Source organism: Sminthopsis crassicaudata, chromosome 6 (assembly GCF_048593235.1).
Source record: "Sminthopsis crassicaudata isolate SCR6 chromosome 6, ASM4859323v1, whole genome shotgun sequence".
In the NCBI taxonomy this organism is placed as follows: Eukaryota; Metazoa; Chordata; class Mammalia; order Dasyuromorphia; family Dasyuridae; genus Sminthopsis; species Sminthopsis crassicaudata.
This window is the reverse complement of record NC_133622.1, coordinates 221391585-221413094: the sequence shown is the minus strand read 5'-3', so window position 1 is coordinate 221413094 and position 21510 is coordinate 221391585. Positions and strand designations below refer to the sequence as shown.

General features: G+C 41.7%; 1 protein-coding gene across 1 annotated transcript; it reads right to left on the bottom strand.

The window, feature by feature from the left end:
• Positions 1-3960: 3960 nt before the first annotated feature.
• On the bottom strand, positions 3961-19367 carry RCN1 (reticulocalbin 1). Its single transcript, XM_074272733.1, has 6 exons — positions 18793-19367; positions 12597-12790; positions 12019-12197; positions 11325-11385; positions 6216-6415; positions 3961-5208 (listed from the first exon to the last, which is right to left on the bottom strand). Exons 1-6 carry the CDS (start codon positions 19032-19034, stop codon positions 5101-5103), a joined length of 984 nt encoding a protein of 327 aa, XP_074128834.1. The 5' UTR covers positions 19035-19367; the 3' UTR covers positions 3961-5100.
• Positions 19368-21510: the final 2143 nt, after the last annotated feature.

The following is a 21510-nucleotide window of genomic DNA, read 5'->3' as shown; positions in this document are numbered from 1 at the left end:
AATTGGATTAGCTCTTCTCTATGTTGAAGATATCCACTTCCATCAGCATACATCCTCGTACAGTATTATAGTTGAAGTGTACAGCGATCTTCTGGTTCTGCTCGTTTCACTCAGCATCAGTTGATGTAAGTGTCTCCAAGCCTCTCTGTATTCCTCCCGCTGGTCATTTCTTACAGAACAATAATATTCCATAACATTCATATACCATAGTTTACCCAACCATTCTCCAATTGATGGGCATCCATTCATCTTCCAGCTTCTAGCCACTATGAAAAGGGCTGCCACAAACATTTTGGCACATACAGGTCCCTTTCCCTTCTTTAGTATTTCCTTGGGATATAAGCCTAGTAGTAGTATGGCTGGGACAAAGGGTATGCACATTTTGATAACTTTTTGGGCATAGTTCCAGATTGCTCTCCATAATGATTTGGATTCTTTCACAACTCCACCAACAATGCATCAGTGTCCCAGTTTTCCCACAGCCCCTCCAACATTCATCGTTATTTGTTCCTGTCATCTTAGCCAATCTGACAGGTGTGTAGTGGTATCTCAGAGTTGTCTTAATTTGCATTTCTCTGATCAATAGTGATTTGGAACACTCTTTCATATGAGTGGAAATAGTTTTAGTTTCATCATCTGAAAATTGTCTGTTCATATCCTTAGACCATTTATCAATTGGAGAATGGCTTGATTTCTTATAAATTAAAGTCAATTCTCTGTATATTTTGGAGATGAGGCCTTTATCAGAACCTTTAACTGTAAAAATGTTTTCCCAATTTGTTACTTCCCTTCTAATCTTGTTTGCATTAGTTTTGTTTGTGCAGAAACTTTTTAATTTGGTGTAATCAAAATTTTCTATTTTGTGATCAATAATGGTCTCTAGTTCTCCCTTGGACACAAACTCCTTCCTCTTCCACAAGTCTGAGAGATAAACTATCCCATGTTCCTCCAATTTATTTATGATTTCGTTCTTTATGCCTAAATCTTGGACCCATTTTGATCTAATCTTAGTATGTGGTGTTAAATGTGGGTCCATGCCTAGTTTCTGCCATACTAATTTCCAGTTTTCCCAGCAGTTTTTGTCAAATATTGAATTCTTATCCCAAAATTTTGGATCTTTGGGTTTGTCAAACACTAGATTGCTATTTTTATTCACTATCTTGCCCTGTGAACCTAACCTATGCCACTGATCAACTAGTCTATTTCTTAGCCAATACCAAATGATTTTGGTGACTATTGATTTATAATACAGTTGTAGATCAGGTACCAATAGACCACCTTCACTTAATTTTTTTTTTCATTACTTCCCTGGAAATTCTCGACCTTTTGTTGTTCCATATGAATTCTGTTGTTATTTTTTCTAGGTTATTAAAATAGTTTCTTGGAAGTCTGATTGGTATAGCACTAAATAAATAGATTAGTTTAGGGAGTATTGTCATCTTAATTATATTCGCTCGGCCTATCCAAGAGCACTGAATGTCTTTCCAATTATTTAAATCTGACTTTATTTTTGTGGCAAGTGTTTTGTAATTTTGCTCATATAATTCCTGACTCTCCTTTGGTAGATATATTCCCAAATATTTTATACTATCGACCGTTATTTTGAATGGAATTTCTCTTTGTATCTCTTGCTGTTGGATTGTGTTGTTAATGTATAAAAATGCTGAGGATTTATGTGGATTTGATCTCTGATATTAACCATTTCTCATCGGTGGTTCAGGGTGCTGATGATTTCATGCACTAATGAACAAGAGAACAATCTCAATAACCTGAGTTATTCTAAAAATCTTTCGGGTGTAGAATATGCATTTTTTCTAACTAAAATTTTGCCACGTCACAATTCATTACTGAGACCTGCAGGGACTGACAAGGGAAGCACAAAATGTGTCCGCTTGTTGCTAGACCAGATTATATCTCCCAGCAATTAATGCTTTTAGTCACATTAAGCCTGGAAATAATGCTTTCTGACATTACAGTATTTCCCATTACAACTGCATTCTGTTGCATTGGTGCATAATCGGACTTGAAATATATTACCTAGGAAGAATATGTTTCTCTTTGAAACAGTCAAACCTCATTAGAAATCCAAGGTTTGAAAAAATCATGTTGTTAACAGTTATGTCCCCTAGCAAAGTTTTGCTTCCCCTAAATAGTGTTAAGCCCGCACCCAACAGCCCCGTCTCTCCTGAGTCTTTCCTCTTCATTGCACTGGAAGGAACAGAGAAAGCCCAGAATGCACTTAATGTGGGCTGGTTTTCCATGTCTCATCTTTTTGAAGCTACATTAATAGTAAATGGAAAAAGATATTTTGTAGTTGAGTTCCAGTCTCACCTGTCTCAAAGACAGTGTAGCACGTGTTGGGAAATCCTGTTTCTAATATATACTTTGCAATTGTCCACAGGCAATGATCTAAGATTGCAAGACTCAGATTCTGGGGAGTTTTTATCCCCATCCATGTCTTTTCATGATTTTCTGAAGTCATCCTTCTCCTCATTTCTCCTAGCAGAGTAGTATTCCATTACAATCATATACCACAACTTGTTCAGCCACTTCCCAATGGATGTACCTCCCCTCAATTTCCAACTCTGCCATCACAAAAAGTTGCTATAAATATTTTTGTATAAAATTTTCTATTTTTAAAAAATCTCTGTGAGATTTCATTTGAATTATTTGGGATAGTTTGAGATAACCTAGAAGTGGAAATTGTTAGACCAAAGATAATGCATTGTTTTTATAGCCTTTGGGGCATAGCTCCAAATTGATCTCCAGAATGGTTGAATCAATTTACAACTCTGCCATTAATATTCCAATTTTCCCATATCTCCTCCAACACCATTTTTCTTTTCTATCATATCAACCAATCCAAGTGTGAGATGGTACCTCAGAGTTCTTTTAATTTTCATTTCTCTCATCAACAGTGGATTTAGAACATTTTTAAATTCTTGGTTTATACAGAAACGTGTATACATGTAATATTTTTATGTATATGTATGTACATGCAATACACACACACACACATATATATAAAAAACATATTTGGGCTAGTTTTCTCATCTATTACAAAGCTTCTTAAGCTGTAGGTTGTGACTCTGGGGTCATGTAACTGAACATGGGGGTTATGAAATTATGATTTTATTATCAGTAAATATTTGATTTGTATACCTATTTTACATACCTAAGATCACATAAAAATTTCTTCAGCGAAAAGGGGTCATGAGTGAAAGTTTAAGAAGCCCTGATCCTTAAGATAAAAGCTTTGAACTTGATTATATCTGAGGTCTCCCAGCTTCCATGATCATTTCAAGGGGAATATTCCCTCCAAAGATAGAGGATAACTCATCTGTTCTCTGTTGTAACCTCCCGTGTTTGCCAGGAAAGCTATCCAATATACCAAGGGCCTTCCTTGCTTTCTCTTGATATCATGTCTGCAGGCTAACCAGTGGGTATCTTTGCTCCAAACACAAAATACTGATACTACCAATATTCTTATTAAAGATGACCTTCAGTTGGAATTTCTATTTTTCCTATAAAAAGCATTGCCAAATTCACATTTTATAAAAAAGACTCTCTTTGAAGGTAAGGAAAGTTATTTCTTAACTTCATAATCTTATATTGTAGAGTTGCAAGCTGGAAAAAATAAAACTTCCTTATATATTTACTGATAGTAGATTCTTCTCAGAAATGTTTCCTTTGGTTAAGATTCCTAGTCTGCCTTTAAAATAAAAACAGCGAGAAGCCTAAGCTGTAAATTCATAAGCCAGGAGAGATACAGATGGTATTTTGAACCAGAGCACTGGCAAAATGCAAAAAGGCCCTACAAAGCTGGAAACTCCTAAACATTTTGATTTTGTTGCAAATCTTAGTGCCTACTGCTGGAGATCCCATTAAAACTTTACACATTTTCATAAAAACGGAAATCATCTACGTTAATAACAAAATCAAGAGAAAGGACACGGAAAATTCCCATCAGGATCCTTTATTGTTTTTTGCTTCCGAGTTAGAACAAGATGGGATTTTCAAACCTGTGAGGCTGTTCTCAGCCATTCTGTAGGCTCCATCACCTCCTCCTTTGGTGGACTGGTGCTGAGTCTTTTTTCACCTGGAAGACTCGGGCTAAGTTTAATGGAATCTTAGAAAAATTCTCTTCATTATTTGAAAAAGGAAAAAAAAAAAAGGAGCTATTTCCTTGTCTTTGTTAGAAGGCTTGAGAGGCAGTATGGTGGTGGACAGAGGTTGCCTTGCTCAGAAAAACCTGGGTTCAAAGTCTCACTTCTGAGTGGGTGAAGGAGGCAAGTTACTTCATCTGTTAATGTCCCAAGCAACAAGAAGTCCCAATGGAATTGCAGGATTTGACTAGAGAAAGGGAGTTTCCCCACTGGGAGTTCCTCAAGCAGAGATCCCAAGACCAAGATGGAAAAAAAAAATTCAAATGTCTTCTTTAGAGGTTCAAGGAGTTACTCATTCTGTCTCCACCTTGTCTAACCACTCAAACACTATTTTTGTAAAAGTGTGAAGGGGGGTGGGATTGTTGTACACATTAACAGATGCATACAGAACAAAAATACAAAGTTTATAGAAACCATTTACAGGAACAGCTCATGTTATCAAGGTCAGAAGAAAGAGTGATTTCCAAAGGAAGGTTTCCAGAGGACTTATCTACAATGATGAAGAGAGCTTTCCTTTCCCCACCCAAAGAGCAATCCAAACCCATGTTCATCTGAGCCTCCACTCCCTACAATTCTCGGAGATCTGATGGAATGTTTTGGCCCTATCTAAATTTTATTTCCCTCTACTTAAGAAAAAGTAAAACAAAAATAAAAACAAAAAACCTTTTAAAGAGCTGAGTTGTCAAAATACATTCCCAAATAATATTGACATCTTCTGAAAACAGAAGACATTTGAAGAGAAATTTAACTGAGACAATAATAAAGACTAAATCTCTTTGGGTGAAATCCCAAGTAACAGACTATTTTTCTTCCACATTTTGAGGTAATAAAACTGCTTGGTCAGGGATAGGCTGGTGCAAATTGGAAGACCATCACGACTGTGGCAGCCAGCAAGGAAACTGGCCAGAGTCCGAGATTCTATGGAGAGAGAGCATCAGAGCTCATCGTGATTCTTTGTGAGGTCTTCTCCATAGTTGGTAGCTTGGCTGCCGACAAACATGTTCCAGTTCTCTAGGATCTCTTCTTTGGTTAGCTTCTGATCCTGTTGAGGAAGAGGAATGGGGGATGAGGAAATGGGGAGAAAGTTCTTTAGTGATACGGATGTTGTTATTTTCCAAGGATGCTCGACTCTTTGTACCCTATTTGGGGTTTCTTTGGCAAAGATACTACAGAGTTTTGTCATTTCCTTTTTCAGCTCATTTTTACAGATAAGGAAATTGAGGGAAAGAGGGTAAAGTGATTTGCCCATAAGTATCTGAAACGGGATTTGAACTCAGTTCTTCCTGACTCCTGACTCAGCGCTCTATCTCCTGAGTCACTTAACTGGGAATAGGGAACTAGATTTGGGAATCAGGAAGGATTAGATTCATGTGACTGTGGAATGCCCTGCCCCCATTCCCTTCTGCCTCATATAATCCCTCGTGTCCTTTAAAGCTTGGGCATGAAGGCTTCCCTAGTGCCCTCCCACCCAGACTCTTGTGTCTCTCCTATATATACATGATTTTAAGCATGCTGTCTCCTCTGAGAGAATGTAAGCTTCCAGAGGGCAGGTCTTTGTATCTCCAGCACCTAATATGGTATCTGGCACACCTCAGTGGCTCTCCATATTTTTTAAATTTAAATTTTAAATTTTAAGTGAATGGACCAGTCTTTTTAGCTCTGACTTTATGATCCTATGAACCTAGAACTTTTTACTTGTTTTTAAGTCTTGAACATTAGTTATCTGGTTAGTTTTTCCTAAAACTCAGTTTCCTCATCTGTTAAATGAAGGGACTGTACCCGATACCGGAGAAGACTTGGGTTTAAATAGCACTCTCCTTGTGATGTTAGGCAAATTATCTAACTTGTCTCCACCTCAGTTTCCCCGTCTGTAAAATAAGCATTAGGCTACATGGGCTGAGGTCCCCATGTCCCTTTCAGTTATCCAAGAACACTTAAAGATCAACGGCAACTCCGCCACTTAGGTCAGGGTCAACATGTCCAAAAAAGAGACTTTGACCTTGAAGTGATCTTAGTCAAACTGGTGGGAGGCAAGGAACATTCCCTTACCTTATCCTTGTCCGACTCGTACACCAAGTGCCTAGCCTCCGCTTGGGCGTGGTCGTAATCCTGGGGAAGAATCCAATGGCGAATCTCCTCTTTGTCCATCTTCCCGTCCTTGTTCAAATCCCGGAAATCGGAAAACTGCTCCCGTTCGGTGACCACCCAGTCTGGTTCTGGGCCATTCTCCTCATGGGCAAACATATCAGCTAAAAAGGAAGGAAATGCTCTTTTTAACATATGTTCTCTTCACAGAATACTACAATTAGGATACAAGTTAAAGATGGAGAAATCCCAATTACAAGTTATTACTTAGGGAAGGCATCAGTAAACCTAAAGACTCAGGAACCTGTGCCCCCCAGAGTGGGCTCATCAATTTAGGCAGCTGAGATCACAGAGCCAGAAAGGGTCATGATATGATAGAAGAGCACCAAATCTGAGGAGACCCCAGCCTTGAACCCTGTATTTCGTGACTGAATTAGCCTTTCTCCCTCTCCCAGGTTCTGCATTTATAAAATTGAAGACGCTGGACTAGTTGGCTATATATTTAGAGCTAAATGGGACCTCAGAAGCCAATGATTCTAGTGACTTCATTTTACCGATAAAAGCAAAGGATTCACACAGAGTCATAGCACTAGTGAGTTTTTTAGATATGATGTGAACCCAGACCCTTGGACTCCTAAGTTTTGCTAGATTATGAAACTTCTCAGAATTTCTTAGCTCTACGTTTATAGTTCTGATTCTATAACCTTTCTCAGCATTCCATTTTCCTCATCTGTAAACTGGGGATACTAATATCTGCCATAGTTATTTGACAGGGTTGGTCTTTATGCAAATATGTACATAATATCTATTGTTAATATAAAATATACAAAAATATAGGTTTTGATTTTTTTTTAAATCTTTTAAAATTGATTTTTTTAAACCAATAACAAGGTCAAAGGCCTTAAGATATAGGTTTGGGTATTAGGAATCTTTGATGGCATCTAGTCCAACCCTCTCAGCACATAGCTCTCCAGCTTTAAGTCCCAACTAGTCCAACCCTCTCAGCACATAGCTCTCCAGCTTTAAGTCCCAACTAGTCCAACCCTCTCAGCACATAGCTCTCCAGCTTTAAGTCCCAACTAAAATCCCACGTTCTCAGTCTTCTCTCAATTTTATTAATCTCAGTGGCTTTCTTCTGCGAGTTACTTTGTATTTATCATTCCTACTTACCATATTTCCTATTTATCATTATATAGCTTGTGTGTGTGTGTATATATATATATATATATATATATATATATATATATATATATATATATATATATATATAAAATCCCTCCCATTAGACTGTAAACTCCTTGAGGACAGGAACTGTCTTTGAATTCCTTTTGTATCCCTGACATTTAGCACATTGTTTTATTAATAAAAGTTTTTGTGGACAGTTTGGATAGAGTTAGGGAGGAACTCATCTTCCTGAGTTCAAATTCAGATTCAGAAACTAATTGTCTGACCTTGGAAAGTCACTTAATCCTGTTTCTTTCAGTTTGCTCATCTGTAAAATGATTTGGAGAAGTTGGAGAAACTATTCCAGTGTCTTTGCCAAGAAAACCCCCAAAATGATATTATAAAAAGTCACTTAGTCCTGCTTGCCTTAGTTTCCCCATCTGTAAAATGAGCTGGAGAAAGAAATGGCAAACCACTCTGAAATCTTTGTCAAGAAAACCCCCAAAAGTCACTTAGCCCTGCCTGCCTCAGTTTCCTCATCTGTAAAATGAGCTGGAGAAGAAATGGCAAACCACCCCAATACTTTCGCCAAGAAAACCTCTATGAGGATAATAAAGAATTGGACGTGACTGAATTGACTGAATAACAATATGTTTATTGAGTGATTAACTGATAGGTGATTAATCCCCAAGGTTATACAAGCTTTAGGTGGAAGAACTAATTTTTAAAAGCAATCCTTGTTCTATATATACTAAGCTTGTCTAGTACAAAAGACAAAAATGTCTCTTCCAGACAAAGGTCCCCAGCTCCTCAGCACCCCTAGGTAGAGTTCAAAAATCACTGGGCAGAGGGGCACAGCTCATCAAAGATCCAATATCACTGGATTCCCCCGGCTGTCTCCTGTCAATTCAACATTGTCCCAATTGTCAATTTGATAGCCTCCCCCTGCCCTGATGCCGAATGTTTCCCTCACTTATGTTCTAGGCAAGGAGAAGACACCTGGTACACACACTTATAAGGCACCTGTCAACATCTGTTATTGCAAGGAGGGATTGCCGCCAAATGTACTCTAATTACGGGGACTCGCAGGCCTGTCTGTTATTTCTGTTGGACGTGAAAAGCGTCCAAATCTTAAGGCTAAATATGATTTATACTGATTAGAAAAGCTCAGCTTTTAATTAGCATGACACGTGCTGGGTTGCAGCGCTGTCGGATGACAGCCTTAGAAATAGATGAAATCTTAAATTTGCGCTTTCATTAAGAAAGCTTAGGAGAGGAGGTTCTGCAATGCTACACGTCCAGTCAGTTTTTGGTTAATGAAAGGTGTCTGGGGACACTAAAGGGAGGTGCCAGATGGAGATCAGGACCTTAGGAAGACCCAAATTCTAATTCTGCCCCAGTCATTTATAAACTGAGGGCCCTGGTTTGACTGTGGTCTGCCTCAGTTTCCTCACCAGGAAAATGAAGATAATACTAGCTCTTCCTCCCAGGGGAGGTTAAAATAAATTAATGTTTGTATTAATGTCTTGCAACCTTCAAATAAGTGTTAGCTATTATGATGATGATATGATGGAGAGTCAGTGGAGGTAGCAACAACAATATCAATTTACCAAAATGGCGGGTACAAGCCAAGCCAAAATGAAACAAGAAGGCAGAGACAATTTCTACTTTTGTGTTTGTATGTTCAGTCCTGGCACAGAGAGTGACACATTAGAGAATCCCTGAATTTCAGGGCTGAAAGACAGCTCAGTGAGCAAATAATCTAACCATTCTATGAAAGGAAATCCCCACAATAGTTTACATGACGAGTGGTAGACTGGTCTCCGCTGAAAAATCTCCAAAGAAAGGGATCCACTACCTCTTAAGCTAGTATCCTAACTGTGCTTTTTTATTATTATTTTTATTTCTGTCTTTTGTTTTCATATTATCTACTGTTCGGACACTGCCCCATCTTTCTGGTCTTATTTCAAGTAACTCTCTTCTTGCACTGGCTCCAACAAAGCTAGTCTACTTACTGTCTTGAGTAGCTCATTTCATTTTGGAACAACTCTAAGAACAACATTTTTCCTGACTTCAAATTCAGTTTACAACTACTATCCAAAGCTCCCGGTTCTTCTATTCTCTAGGGTCAACTAGATAAGATTACTCTAATAGGCACTTAGTATTTATATTGAAAGATTGACTTAAAAATGGTTTACTTGATGAATGAATGAATTTGTTTTTAGCTTGCACAAAGCTTTGAGATGGGACCTTCAAAGCTGGGAGTAGATAATATGAACATGAAAAGAATTCAACAATAAAATTATTAGTCCTACATCATCATAGGGATAAATATAAAATGTGCTTAAGCTTAAAAAATCCATTTCAGAAGCAAAAGATGGAAGAATTACCAGTAGACTATAGTGTATTGGATAAAGAAGTGGGTGCTTCAAGGGACTACATGATGAAGGTGAAAAGAAATTGAGGTCCTGAGAATTTACAGGAAATTGTAAGAATTCTGGTCTAGAGATCACAGAATCATAGCATGTAGATTTGAGATCATCTGGTCATATGATCTGTGCATCAGGGATTTAAGCCAAGATAGGATTTAAAGACCACCCAGTCTAATAATCTCCTTTTATAGAGCCGGAAACTATGGTCTAGAGAGGTCCAATGTTTTACTTAATTAAGGAGACACTCTAGAGCTTAAACACTGATCTTCCCTCCCATTCTAAATTCAGGATCTTTCCATCACAGTACACACATGCATGCACACACACACACACACACACACACACACACTTATTTTTTGCCTTTCTGTGTATCCCCATCATATTGGTTTTTTGTTTGTTTGTTTGTTTTTGTTTTGTTTTTGTTTTTGTTTTTCCTGAGGATGGGGTGAAGTGACTTGCCCAGGGTCACACAGCTAGGAAGTGTTAAGTGTCTGAGACAGGATTTGAACTCAGGTCCTCCTGAATTCAAGGCTGATGCTCTATCCACTGAGCCACCTAGCTGCCCCCCCCCCCATCATATTGTTATTGTTCAGTCATTTCAGTCATGGCCCACTGTTTATGACCCCATTTGGGGTTTTCTTGGCAGAGATACTGGAGTGGTTCACCACTCCCTTTTCTAGCTCATTTTATAGACAAGAAACTGAGGTAAAAGTTTAAATGACTTGCTTAGGGTCACACAGATAGTAAGTGTCTGAAGTAGGATTTAAATTGAATTTTTTGACTCTAGGCCCAGTATTCTATCCACTACCCTAGTGCTTAGCATATAGTAAGCACCAAATAAATAATATTTTGTTGATGACCATATTAAAATAACTTGACCCAATAAGAGGAGATGGATCTAGAATCCAGCTCATGTGACTCAATCAATAAGCATTTATTAAAATACCTAATATATATATCAAGCACTATACTAAGTTGAAAGGATAACCCCCCCCCCCAAAAAAAGGCAAAAGATAGTCCTTTCTTCCCAAAGAACTCACATTCTATTGGTAGACACAACTTTGAACAAACAAGTTATAGACAGGATGAACTGGAGATAATCAACCAAAGGAAGGCATTACAACCAAAGGAAAAAGCTTCTTGGAGAAGGTAGGATTTTAGTTAGAACTTGAAGACTGGAAAGCCAGAAGACAGATTCATTTAAGCAGAGGACTCCCGTAAAGGGTCCTTCAAATATTCCACTTAGAAAAATGGAACTGTCCTTCTGAATGAATTACGTAAAGAGTTAAAATCCTGTAATTTTGTCCAGTGTCCAGTTTTAGAGCCCTCCTGGGTCTACCCTGACCTTCGGCTCGTCTCCTTCTACACTATATCTCGGTATGGACAGGACAGCCTGGTGCAGGGGACAGAAGGCTGGACTCCCAATCAGGACACCCAATCATGGCTGCACCTCCAGTGGCTCCAATTCAGTACCTACCAATGTACTCGTCCTGATCCACAAATCCATCACCATTCTTGTCGATATCTTCCAGTGTCTCCTGCGTAGGGAAGGCAGAGTGGAGAGAAGAAAAATGAAAAACTTCTCTGATGGGAAAATGTCTATCAAAGGCTCTAAAGAGGCTATTCTTTTAATCAATTCTCTTTGGCTTTGGAATTCTGCAGCAAATTTAATATCCTAATTGTGCTTTTTTATTATTTTTTTTCTTATTTTTTCTTATTTTCTATCTTTTTTCTTATTTTTCTACTTTTTAAATTATTTTTATTTCTATCTTTTGTTTTCATAGTATCTACTGTCCCTGATACATTTGGACACTGCCCCCATCTTTCTGATCTTATTTCAAGTAACTCTCTTCTTGCACTGGCTCCAGCAAAGCTAGTCTACTTACTGTCTTGGATTCTCATCCTGTTTCTGGATTATGACCCTTTTCTCCTTTTCCCTGACTTTCCCCACTTCATTATACTTGATCTTCAACTCCTACAAATAATAAACTCCCTGGTAAAACTTTATTCATTCTGTCCTGATATTCGCTGCCTGCATGACTTTGAACAAGTTATTAACTTTTCTGTGCCTCAGTTCCCCCCTATGAAAAATGAAGGGGTTTCTTTAGCTTTAGTTCTAGGATCCTACAATTCCTTCATCCCCCCAGTCCCGGCTCTGTGTTGTTTCTTACCAAGACCACAATGTCCTTCATGTGCTCAAACTCCTCTGGGTGCATGAAGGCAGTGAATTCTTCCCGAGTAGCCACCTTGTCACCATCCAGGTCAGCCATGTTGAACCTCCTCTCGTCACGGGGCAGCATCTTCTTAAAAGTGTGCTGATCAGATCCATCTTGAAACTCTTCTGGGTTCTCTGAATAATACGGGAAGAAAAGAGAGATGGGAGCTCCTTGAGGGCATCTCAGTGTCCATCACAGAGCGCCCCAGCCAGAGGGAGCTGAATAAATGTATTTTCATATTTTTATTTTTAAATATCTGGCTGTCTAAGTGAGCAGACTCCCTACCTTAAAAAAAGGACAGAGACAGAAGTACAAAAAACAAGCAGTAGTTCTTCCCCAGAGAAAAGACTGAGGGATGAGGAAGAAAGATAATGTATTTTCACACCTCCCTCCTTTCAGTAGAAAAGTGGAGGACTAAGGAAACAGAATGTAATATACATTATCAAATGTGGTTGTTTCAATATATGTATTTTGTGAGAAGGTTCAAGTTAGGGCCTGAGTAGTTCTGGAAAAGTTTCCTGAAACAGACTCACCCAGGTAGTAGCCATATGTAGCCTGCTTATATTCTTCCCAGGAAATCTTATCATCTTTGTTCCGGTCATAATCCTTCCAGACCTTGGCCACGTTTTCATAGATGTACCGCTTCTGTACCCGCTTGATCCAGGTCTTCAGCTCCTCGGTGGTGACAAAGCCATCTCCATCACTGTCTATTCTGCCAACGATCTTTCTGTAATGGGAAGCCGGGGGTTACTGGGAGGGCAGAGATGGTCATGGCGTGGGAGGAAACAGAAAACCTGACGGTCTCAGCATCTCCAGCTCAGGAAAGCTGCCAGAGCTGCTTTTGGCTGGACTGGCGGTTCCCAAACTCATTTGGCCATGGAACAATGTAGGGCTTGAAGCAGACGAGCGGAACCCCATCGATGCCTTTTGGGGGAGGGATCGCAGAGTTTGGCGTGCCTCCCAAAAAAAGGGAGGGGGAATCTTGGAAAAAAAATAAGATTACTGGCTTTGTTTTCCCAGTGAAAAGCTGTTGCAGAGAATATAGATTTTAAATAAATACATAATGTTGTGGTTCGCATTTTAGAGGAGGAAATAGCACTAGCAAGGGATTCTTCTCACTTAAGTCACATCATGGGAAACCCGGGGCTTCCCGTGAAATTTTGGAAAATACTAGTAGGCCTAATCATAGGGATGAAAGCACTTTTGTGTTCCTTTTTCACTCCGACCTGTACCTGTGATTTCATTACTGCTTCTGTGAACCCCCCAGAGGAACCCCACCTCTTGATCAATGATGATCAATACCTGCTATTGGTGATCAATACCACGAAAGCGTAACCTGGGAGCCCAGAGAGCTTAAATGATTTCCTCTGGGTTTTATGCCCTTACCAATCAATCAATATTTGTTAAGTATTTACTATATTCCAGGCACTGTGCTAATCATCTAGGATACAAAAAGAGGCAAAAGATGAACCCTGCCCTCTAGAAACCTAAAATCCTATCAGTTTAACTCATTAGATACTCAGTTTTAATTTTATATAGCAATTACTCTTAAAGTATATTTCCATTCTCTTCCAAAGCACTGGAATCTCCATGAAGGCAGGAGCTATATTTTAGTGATCAGTACATCCTCCCAGTCAATAGTTCAGAGAGCTCCTTCTCTACCAATTTTCTCTACCAAATTTCTCTACCAAAATAAGTCCAAATCTGCTTGCTTACTGAAATGCGTTAGAAAAATTTGAATGAATACTAAATAATAATAATGATAACTAGCATTTATATAGAGTTCTACAGCTTACAAAGTGTGTTTAGATATTACTCTATTAGAGCTGTACAATAAACCTGTGAAATAAGACAGGTATCTCCCATTTTACAGACATAAAAACTGAGGCCGGGAGAGACAAATAATTAGCAAAGTATCACATATCTAGTGTTAGAGAGAAATAGGATCTGAAGCCAGAACTTCCTTAACATTAAGACCTAAGAGCAAAGATATTTTGCAGGTCTTTTTAAAATATATATATATATTTATCTTTTCCCATTTATTTACTTTAAATTTTTTTTTAAAAAGGGAAAAAAATAAAGCAAATAAGCAAACAAAAATATATGTCATGTGCTTAGCAGAACATTATGGTTGAAATATGTAACAATAAATTTCCATTTCAAGAAAGCATATATAATAATAGAAGATACTGAATTCATAACTGTCCATCTTTTCTTTGCTTCCTTGTAGGTTTTTTTGTTTTTTTGTTTTTTTTTTTTGCTCTCTGATGCTTCCTTTTTACTTTATTCTTTTTTCCCCTTTTCCTTCCCTTATATCTCCCCCAAGCAGGCTACTTTTGCATGGATATTTTTAAATTATACAAACACATACTCATACATACATATATAATATGTATGTGTACATATGCATATTCTTCATATATACATCTACCCACATAATATGTTTTTTCAGAGCTTCTTAAACTTTTGCACTCATGACCTCTTTTTACTCAAGAAATTTTTAAGCGACTCCAGGTATATAGATATATGAGAGAAATCAATGAAGAAGCTGGATTTCACAGGACTTTTAATTACATTATTTGTTTCAGATACCTTACTGAGGCCCTAAGGCTACAAAATCAGGGCCCTGAGATGAATTACTCACAAAGATCCCAATTTCCCATCTTGTTTTGTCACAATAACGATGGACTTTAGGTCCTAAAGACATACTTTAAACCACTACTTATTGATGCGTAGTCATTTCAGTTGTGTCCGACTCTTTGTGATCCCATTTGGGTTTTGGGTTTTTTTGTTTTGTTTTGTTTTGCAGAAATACTGGAATGGTTTGCCAGTTTCTTCTCTAGATCACATTACAGCTGAGGAAACTGAGGATTAAGTGACTGTGTAACATTGTTCTGGGGTGTCTATGGGGTGCCATTTTCTTGGCAAAAATACTAGAGTGATTTGACATTTCCTTCTCCAGCTCATTTTACAGATGAGGAAACTGAGGCAAACAAAGTGAAGTGACTTGGCCAGAGTCACACAGCTAGTAAGAACTCTATGAACTATGTTGCCACGTAGTTGCCTTTAGAGCAGTATATTTAGTAAATAAGAGAGTGGACCTGGGAGTGGGGGAAGCCTGGGTTCAAGTCCCACCTTAGACACATATTGGCTGAATTATCTTGAATAAATCATTCTTAATCCCTCCGTGACTCAGGAAACTCTCTAAGACAAAGTTGCCCAACAATTGCTATTCTTTGTTGGCAGAGGAAGTTTATGCAATGAGATTTCCTTCTGCCAAAGATATCACGGGTCTAAATCAAAACACAGAGATAGAAACTGGAGAATCTCCTAACCTGGGATCGCGGATCTGGAGCCAGAAGGAAGCTCATTTGGCTCTCTTAGAACAGCCTCTAAGGAGAGCTCTTGCAGAGAAGTCAACGGAGAAACCATCCCATCTCCAGAAGCATCATCCTTGCAGAAGGCTGGAATGGCTGGGAAGTTTGTCCTGACCATCAGCCCAAACTGGACTCCTTACCCCCACCATGCAGAGCTGCCAGTGGGGCTCACGATGATTCCACCGGTGAAAGAGCTTCCAGGAAGAAATATTTCTCCCAATGCAGCTCAGAGCCTTTTCTGTACTTTCTGATTTTGGAGAGCTCTAACACTTTGGTTAGTTCTGCCTCTGGGGCCGAAGGGAGCAACTTTAGTCCCCCTACCATAGGACACTGATACTTTCAGATACTTCAAACCACATCCATGAATCTTTTCCCTGTTAAACATGATTAGTTTCCCCTGAAGTCAAGAGGACCTGAGTTCAAATCTGGTCTTAGACACTTAACACTTACTGGCTGTGTGATCCCGGACAAGTCACAACCTCAATTGCCTCAAAAATAAATAAATGGATGAACATATAAATAAGTAAATAGATATATAAATAGACAAACAAATAAACAAATGAATGAATGAATAAGTGAACAGATAAATAAATAAATGGATAGATGGATGAATAGATAGATAAATGAATAAATAAATAATAAAAAATAAAATAAAATCTGACTAGTTGCTCCGACCTGTCCTCACAGACCATGAGCTTAGGAGCCTTCGGCCCCTTTCCTCCAGAGGAAGGTTATCACGCCACTTCTCAGAGAACACCACACCGTGGGACCAGAGTGAGCTGCAAGTCCTCCCATGAGAGTGGGGCAGAACGTGCTAGAGCCAGCTCATACCTCACAGAGCCACCTCTAAAATTTTCAGTGGGTGTCTTTATACTTTGGAAATCAGCAAACACAAATCAGGATTTATTGTTTTTGTAAATTGTCTAGAACTTCGTGGACTCCATTGGAGTCCAACCTCAGACACTTTCTTGGTGTATCACTTAATCCTTATTTGATCTCAGTTCCTTGTCTTTAAGATGAGGGCATGCTGGAAAATGGCAAACCCCTCCAGTGTCTTCGCCAAGAAAACCCCAGATGGGATCACAAGGAGTCCTATGAGACAATGACTGAGCTCCGTGTTCCCGGGAGGCGCTCACTGTGATTCCACTGGCAGAAGAGCTTCCAGGAAGAAACTTCTCTCCCCAGCAGCTCAGCGCCTTTTCTGTCCCTTCTGGCCTTGGAGAGCTGCTCGGGGTTCTAAGCCTTTAAGTGGAGTTTAGCAGTAGAACAGTGAAGAATTAGACCTTGGTGCCTAATGTATTTATTATATAGTAGTTTTAGAGCAGGGATTCTCAAATTACAGACGTTGATGTGGCCCGCAGGGTTATGGCAAATGGGCTGAGGGGAGGAGACAGAGTGCGAGCTTTTACTATTGTCCGGCCTCCAACAGTCTGAGGACAGTGAATTGGCCCCTATTTAAAAAGTTTGAGGACCACTGGTTTAGAGAGTCACATAAGTCACTTTATGTCAAAGGAGAAACTTGGAACAGATTTTCCCCCATTCTCTGGGCTTCTGACAAGCAGCTAGAGGGTTCAACCTACTGAGTTCTCCATCCCAAATTCCAAAATTCCCCGGCTTCAATCATTCCACACATTTCTGATGTTCCAGGCCCACTAATGAACCGGTCCCAAGCCCCACAGGGCCGGGGCCTATTAAAGGCCTTCTTTGTTAAGTCAGAACCGGAGGGTGGAGGGTTGGTCTCCCCTGCTGAAAAGATCCGATTGTTTGCACCTAGGATTTGGAAGGCCAGAAATCTGCTTTCATGGATTATGTAGCCAGGATCTATCATTTCCCTGATTACCCCAGGTAAAAGGTTAGGCTAAGATTTGAAAGCAGTGTCTGGCCTGCGCAGTTCCTCTGACACAAGGTAGAGAGATGGCTTTGGAATCAGAAGGCCCAGAGTTCAAATCCTACCTCAGCTACTTAATGTTAGCGTGACCCCGGGCAAGATCTGTAGATGTTTCCCCATTTGTAAAAAGGGGGCAATTCCCTAGACTACCTACCTCCCAAGGTCCCTGTGAGGTCTAAATGAGGTGCTATAAAGCACCCCACCCCATCCTTTCAATATATCTAGGTGGTCCTGGCTCTGCTGACTCACTCCCCCATCAGCTGCAAAAGGCCTGAGCCCAAATTCTGCATCCTTCTGCTTGCTGCATCCCCTCTGGTACCCAAACACAGCCTAAAGGAAAGACCTTGAGCGGATGAAACAGTGACCCATACATGCGGCACCGAAGGATCGGGGTTACTGCTTGTGTGACTAAGAAAAGCCCTGACACGTCTTGTGCCTCGGCTTCCTCTCCAGGGACAGACTTTCTAGACATGATCCTAATCAGAACTAGAACTCAAGCCCAGGGCGCTTCTGGGCGCCGACTTTTCATGCTAGAACACGCTGCCTTTCAGAACCAGAAACCGACGGGTCATTTCGGAAATTGTCTAAATTCAAAATCACCCTTTCATTTTCCAGGGGTCCGACCAGCGATGGGTCACCTTAGAGTTTAAAGGCGCAGGGGAGCATAAGTTCCGGAAGAACTTTTCCCCTGGAAATCCCCAAATGTCAGAGGAGAGTCCCCATTTTTTTCTCATTCTGTTAAGTCTCGAGCTACATTAACCAGCAGCAAGCAGGCAACAAGCTTGGGACGAGGGGATCTGGAGGCAACGCTGACCCAGCTTCGGTCCCTGTTTATCGGTGGGAGCCTGGGCTAGTAATTTCTGAACCAGGGGTTCACTAAGTCCCTTCCAGCTAATTCAGCTGAGGAGGATTCCAGTTTCCCTTTTCCCTCCAAGCTTCTTTCTGATGGGGGCTGCCTAAACCTAGGATTTGTCTGGGCGGATGGATAAGGAGGTGCGAGGGGTGAGGGGTGTGTCTGTGTGTTTGTAAAATAACTTTCTTTAAAGCGGGTTAAACTCTCCTCTGGCAAAGTTAGAAACTTGTTCCTTTGTCATCTCCCGGCTGTCCCCTCCCCTCTGATGCAATAATGGGGGGTGGGCGGGGAGGCCGCTCTCCCCCCTCCCCCTCCCTTCCTCTGCCACGTTATCGCCTTATCAGGGGAGGGGACCGGGCTTTCGTTTCTCCGGCGCGGAGCGGAGTGAGAGGAGCAGCCCGGCCCAGCCAGGCCGGGTCCCGGGGCTCGCCCGCCCACTCCGGTCCTCGCTGCTCCCGGGAAGCGCTCCCAACTTTGTCCCAAGTTCCGGCCGGGCCCGGCCCGGTGGGCCGTCCCAAAGCTGCCCTGCCCAGCGCCCTGCCCCCGGCCGGCCGGGGCCGCACTCGCTTTCGGCGGGCCCGCACCTGCCCCGGCCCGGCCTGCCGCCTCACCCCAGCCGCTCCTTGCTCTCCTCCGGGCTCAGCTGGTCGAACGTCTTGGCCTCCTCCTTGCCCAGGAAGGCCTCGTGGTCGTACTGGAAGCTCTGGTTGTCCTCGGCCGGCCGCTCGCCCAGCTCCGAGTCGGGCCGCAGCACGCGCTCCTTGCGCACGGTGGGCTTAGCCCGCAGAGGGCCGGGCCCCAGCAGCAGCAGCGGCAGGAGCAGGAGCCCCAGCCGCGGGCAGCCCAGCGCCATGGTCCGGCCTGCGGCCGCCGGCGGCAGGAAGGACCGGAGAGGACGGGAGGCGGAGGGAGCGCTCGGCCGGGCCGGGCTGCGCGGGGCTAGGTTGCGCGGCACTGAGCTCGGCGCGCTGTCCGGTGCGCCCAGGCGCAGTTCAGGACTCCCCTGGAGCTGCGGGCGGGGCTGCTCCCCGAAGGAGGGGGTACCGAGGAGGGGGCGGGGCCCGGACGGGCCTGCTCTCCGAAGGCCCCGCCCCTCCAGCCTGTGGGGGGCTGGCGAGCGGCGAATCTTCCCGGCCGTGGGCACAGACCGAGCCGGGCTTCTGCTCTCCAGCGCACCGAGCTGTGGCCATTGGAGCGGAGCCGGCCCGGGTGGGGGCGGAGGAGGGGACGGAGCAGCGCCACGTAGCCGGACCCGCTGGAAGGGAGGCGGGAGGGAGGCGCAGAGGGGCTGGGGGCAGCCCCTCCCGTGCCTGCCCAGGGACTAACGGGGAGGCGGGAAGGGATGGAGGCAGCTCGAAAACCGAGTGAAATAAACAGCCACGGGCCCTGGAAGCGGAACCCCCCCGAAACTGACTCCGCCAGGAAGCGCCCCGGAGCCAGAGGGTGGTTCTTGTTTGGTGGGACTTTGGGCCTGGAAGGAGCAGGGCTTTCGTTGCTCTGGGAGCTCTCCCCTCCCGGCGCAGCCCTGACCCCTAGTATCAGATCCAGAGCTGAGCGGGAACCTTAGAGGCCAAACTTCCCACTCTACAGATGAGAAAACTGAGGCCCAGGCCCACGGGCCCCGTCAACCCAGGTAGCAAAGGGACAAAAATCAAGACCTGAACTCAGCTCCTTGACTTGCCATCCACTTCTCTTTCCGTGGTACCGAGCCTGCCTCCCAATAAAGAGCTGCTTGAGTTAGCTGGAAGTTTTAAGTCACAAAGTAACCGAGAAAGGACTTGACCCTGAACTGCAGATCCCTGACGGACCCTGACAACAGCGCCTTTTATGTCCCTAACTCTTAGCAAAGCGCCCTGCACACAGCAGGCATTTGATTCAAACTTTATTCCGCTCAGAATTACAAATCTTATTAAGGATCTCACTGCGGTGATAAGTCTGGATATACCAAAATGATGGAACAGAATTAGATCAGAAAAGTCTTACATGCTCCCTGGGGACGGGGAAGGAAAGGAGAGAAGACATGCGTGCCGGTGGATCACTTAACATGAATCTATCAAGCTCACCCTAAGCACTAGGACCTTGAGCCAGACTTTTGGCCCTCAAGGAACTCAAATTCTAATGCAAAGGACAACACGTAAATAAATGTTTGTCCTCGTTTTCTGCTTTTAAGATATACTTAATATTTCTAATGGTTTTGCATGTAAAACGATTTTTAGCATTCATTTAAACTTTTTTTTGAGTTTCCAATTCTCTCCTTCCCTCCCCCTCATTGAGAAGGCAAGCAATCTGATGTTACACGTGTGCAGTCATGCAAAACATATTTCCATATTAGTCATATTGTGAAAGAAAAGAGCCAAAAAAAATAAACTAGAAGAATAAAGAAAAAAAAGTATGCTTTGATCTGCATTCAAACTCCATTCTTTCTCTGGAGAAGGGGGAGAAAAAGAAAAAGAAAGGAAAGGAAAGAAAGAAAGAGAGAGAGAAAGAAAGAAAGAAAGAAAGAAAGAAAAAGAGAAAGAAAGGAAAGAGGAAGGAAAGAAGGAAGGAAGGAAGGAAGGAAGGAAGGAAGGAAGGAAGGAAGGAAGGAAGGAAGGAAGGAAGGAAGAAAGGAAGGAGAGAAGAAAGGAAGGAAGAAAGAAAGAGAAAGAAAAGAAAAGAAAGAAAAGAGGGAGAAAGAAAGAAAAGAAAGAAAGGAAGGAAGGAAGGAAGAAGGAAGAAAGAAAGAAGAAAGGAAAGAAAGAAAAGAAAGAAAAAAAGAAAGAAAGAAAGAAAAAGAAAAAGGAAGAAAGGAAAGAGAAAGAGAAGAGGGAAGAAAGGAGAAAGGACAAAAATAATATGCTTCTGTCTGTATTCAGGCAATATGTACATTTTTCATCATGAATCCTTTGTGATTATCTTGGATCATTGTATTGTTGTAAGAAGCTACATCATTCACAGTTCTCCATCATACAATATTGCTGTTACTGTGTATGACATGCTCTGATTCTTCTCACTTTACTTTCCATGTAAGTCTTTTCAGGTCTTCCTGAGAAGCATTCTGATCATCTTGTAGCACAATAGCATTTCATCACAATCAAATACTATAACTTGTTCAGCCATTCCTCAATTGATGGTATCCCCTTAATTTCCAATTCTTTGCTACCACAAAAAAGATTACTATAAATAATTTTTACATTTTTCCTTTTGTAACAAAAATTTGTTGGGGATATAGACCTGTTAGTGATATTGCTGAGTCAAAGGGTATGCATAAGTTGATAGCCCTTTGGGTATAATTCCAAATTGTTCTCCAGAATGGTTGGAACAAACTTCACAAAACCAACAATATATTA

Excerpts from the sequence above, each read along its gene's own strand:
- RCN1 (XM_074272733.1), bottom strand. The coding sequence starts at position 19,034 with ATGGCGCTGGGCTGCCCGCGGCTGGGGCTCCTGCTCCTGCCGCTGCTG. Across the intron at positions 11,386-12,018 it reads TGAAGGACATTGTGGTCTTG|GAGACACTGGAAGATATCGA; the intron begins GTAAGAAACAAC and ends TTCCCTACGCAG. Across the intron at positions 5,209-6,215 it reads ACGAGTCGGACAAGGATAAG|GATCAGAAGCTAACCAAAGA; the intron begins GTAAGGGAATGT and ends CTTCCTCAACAG.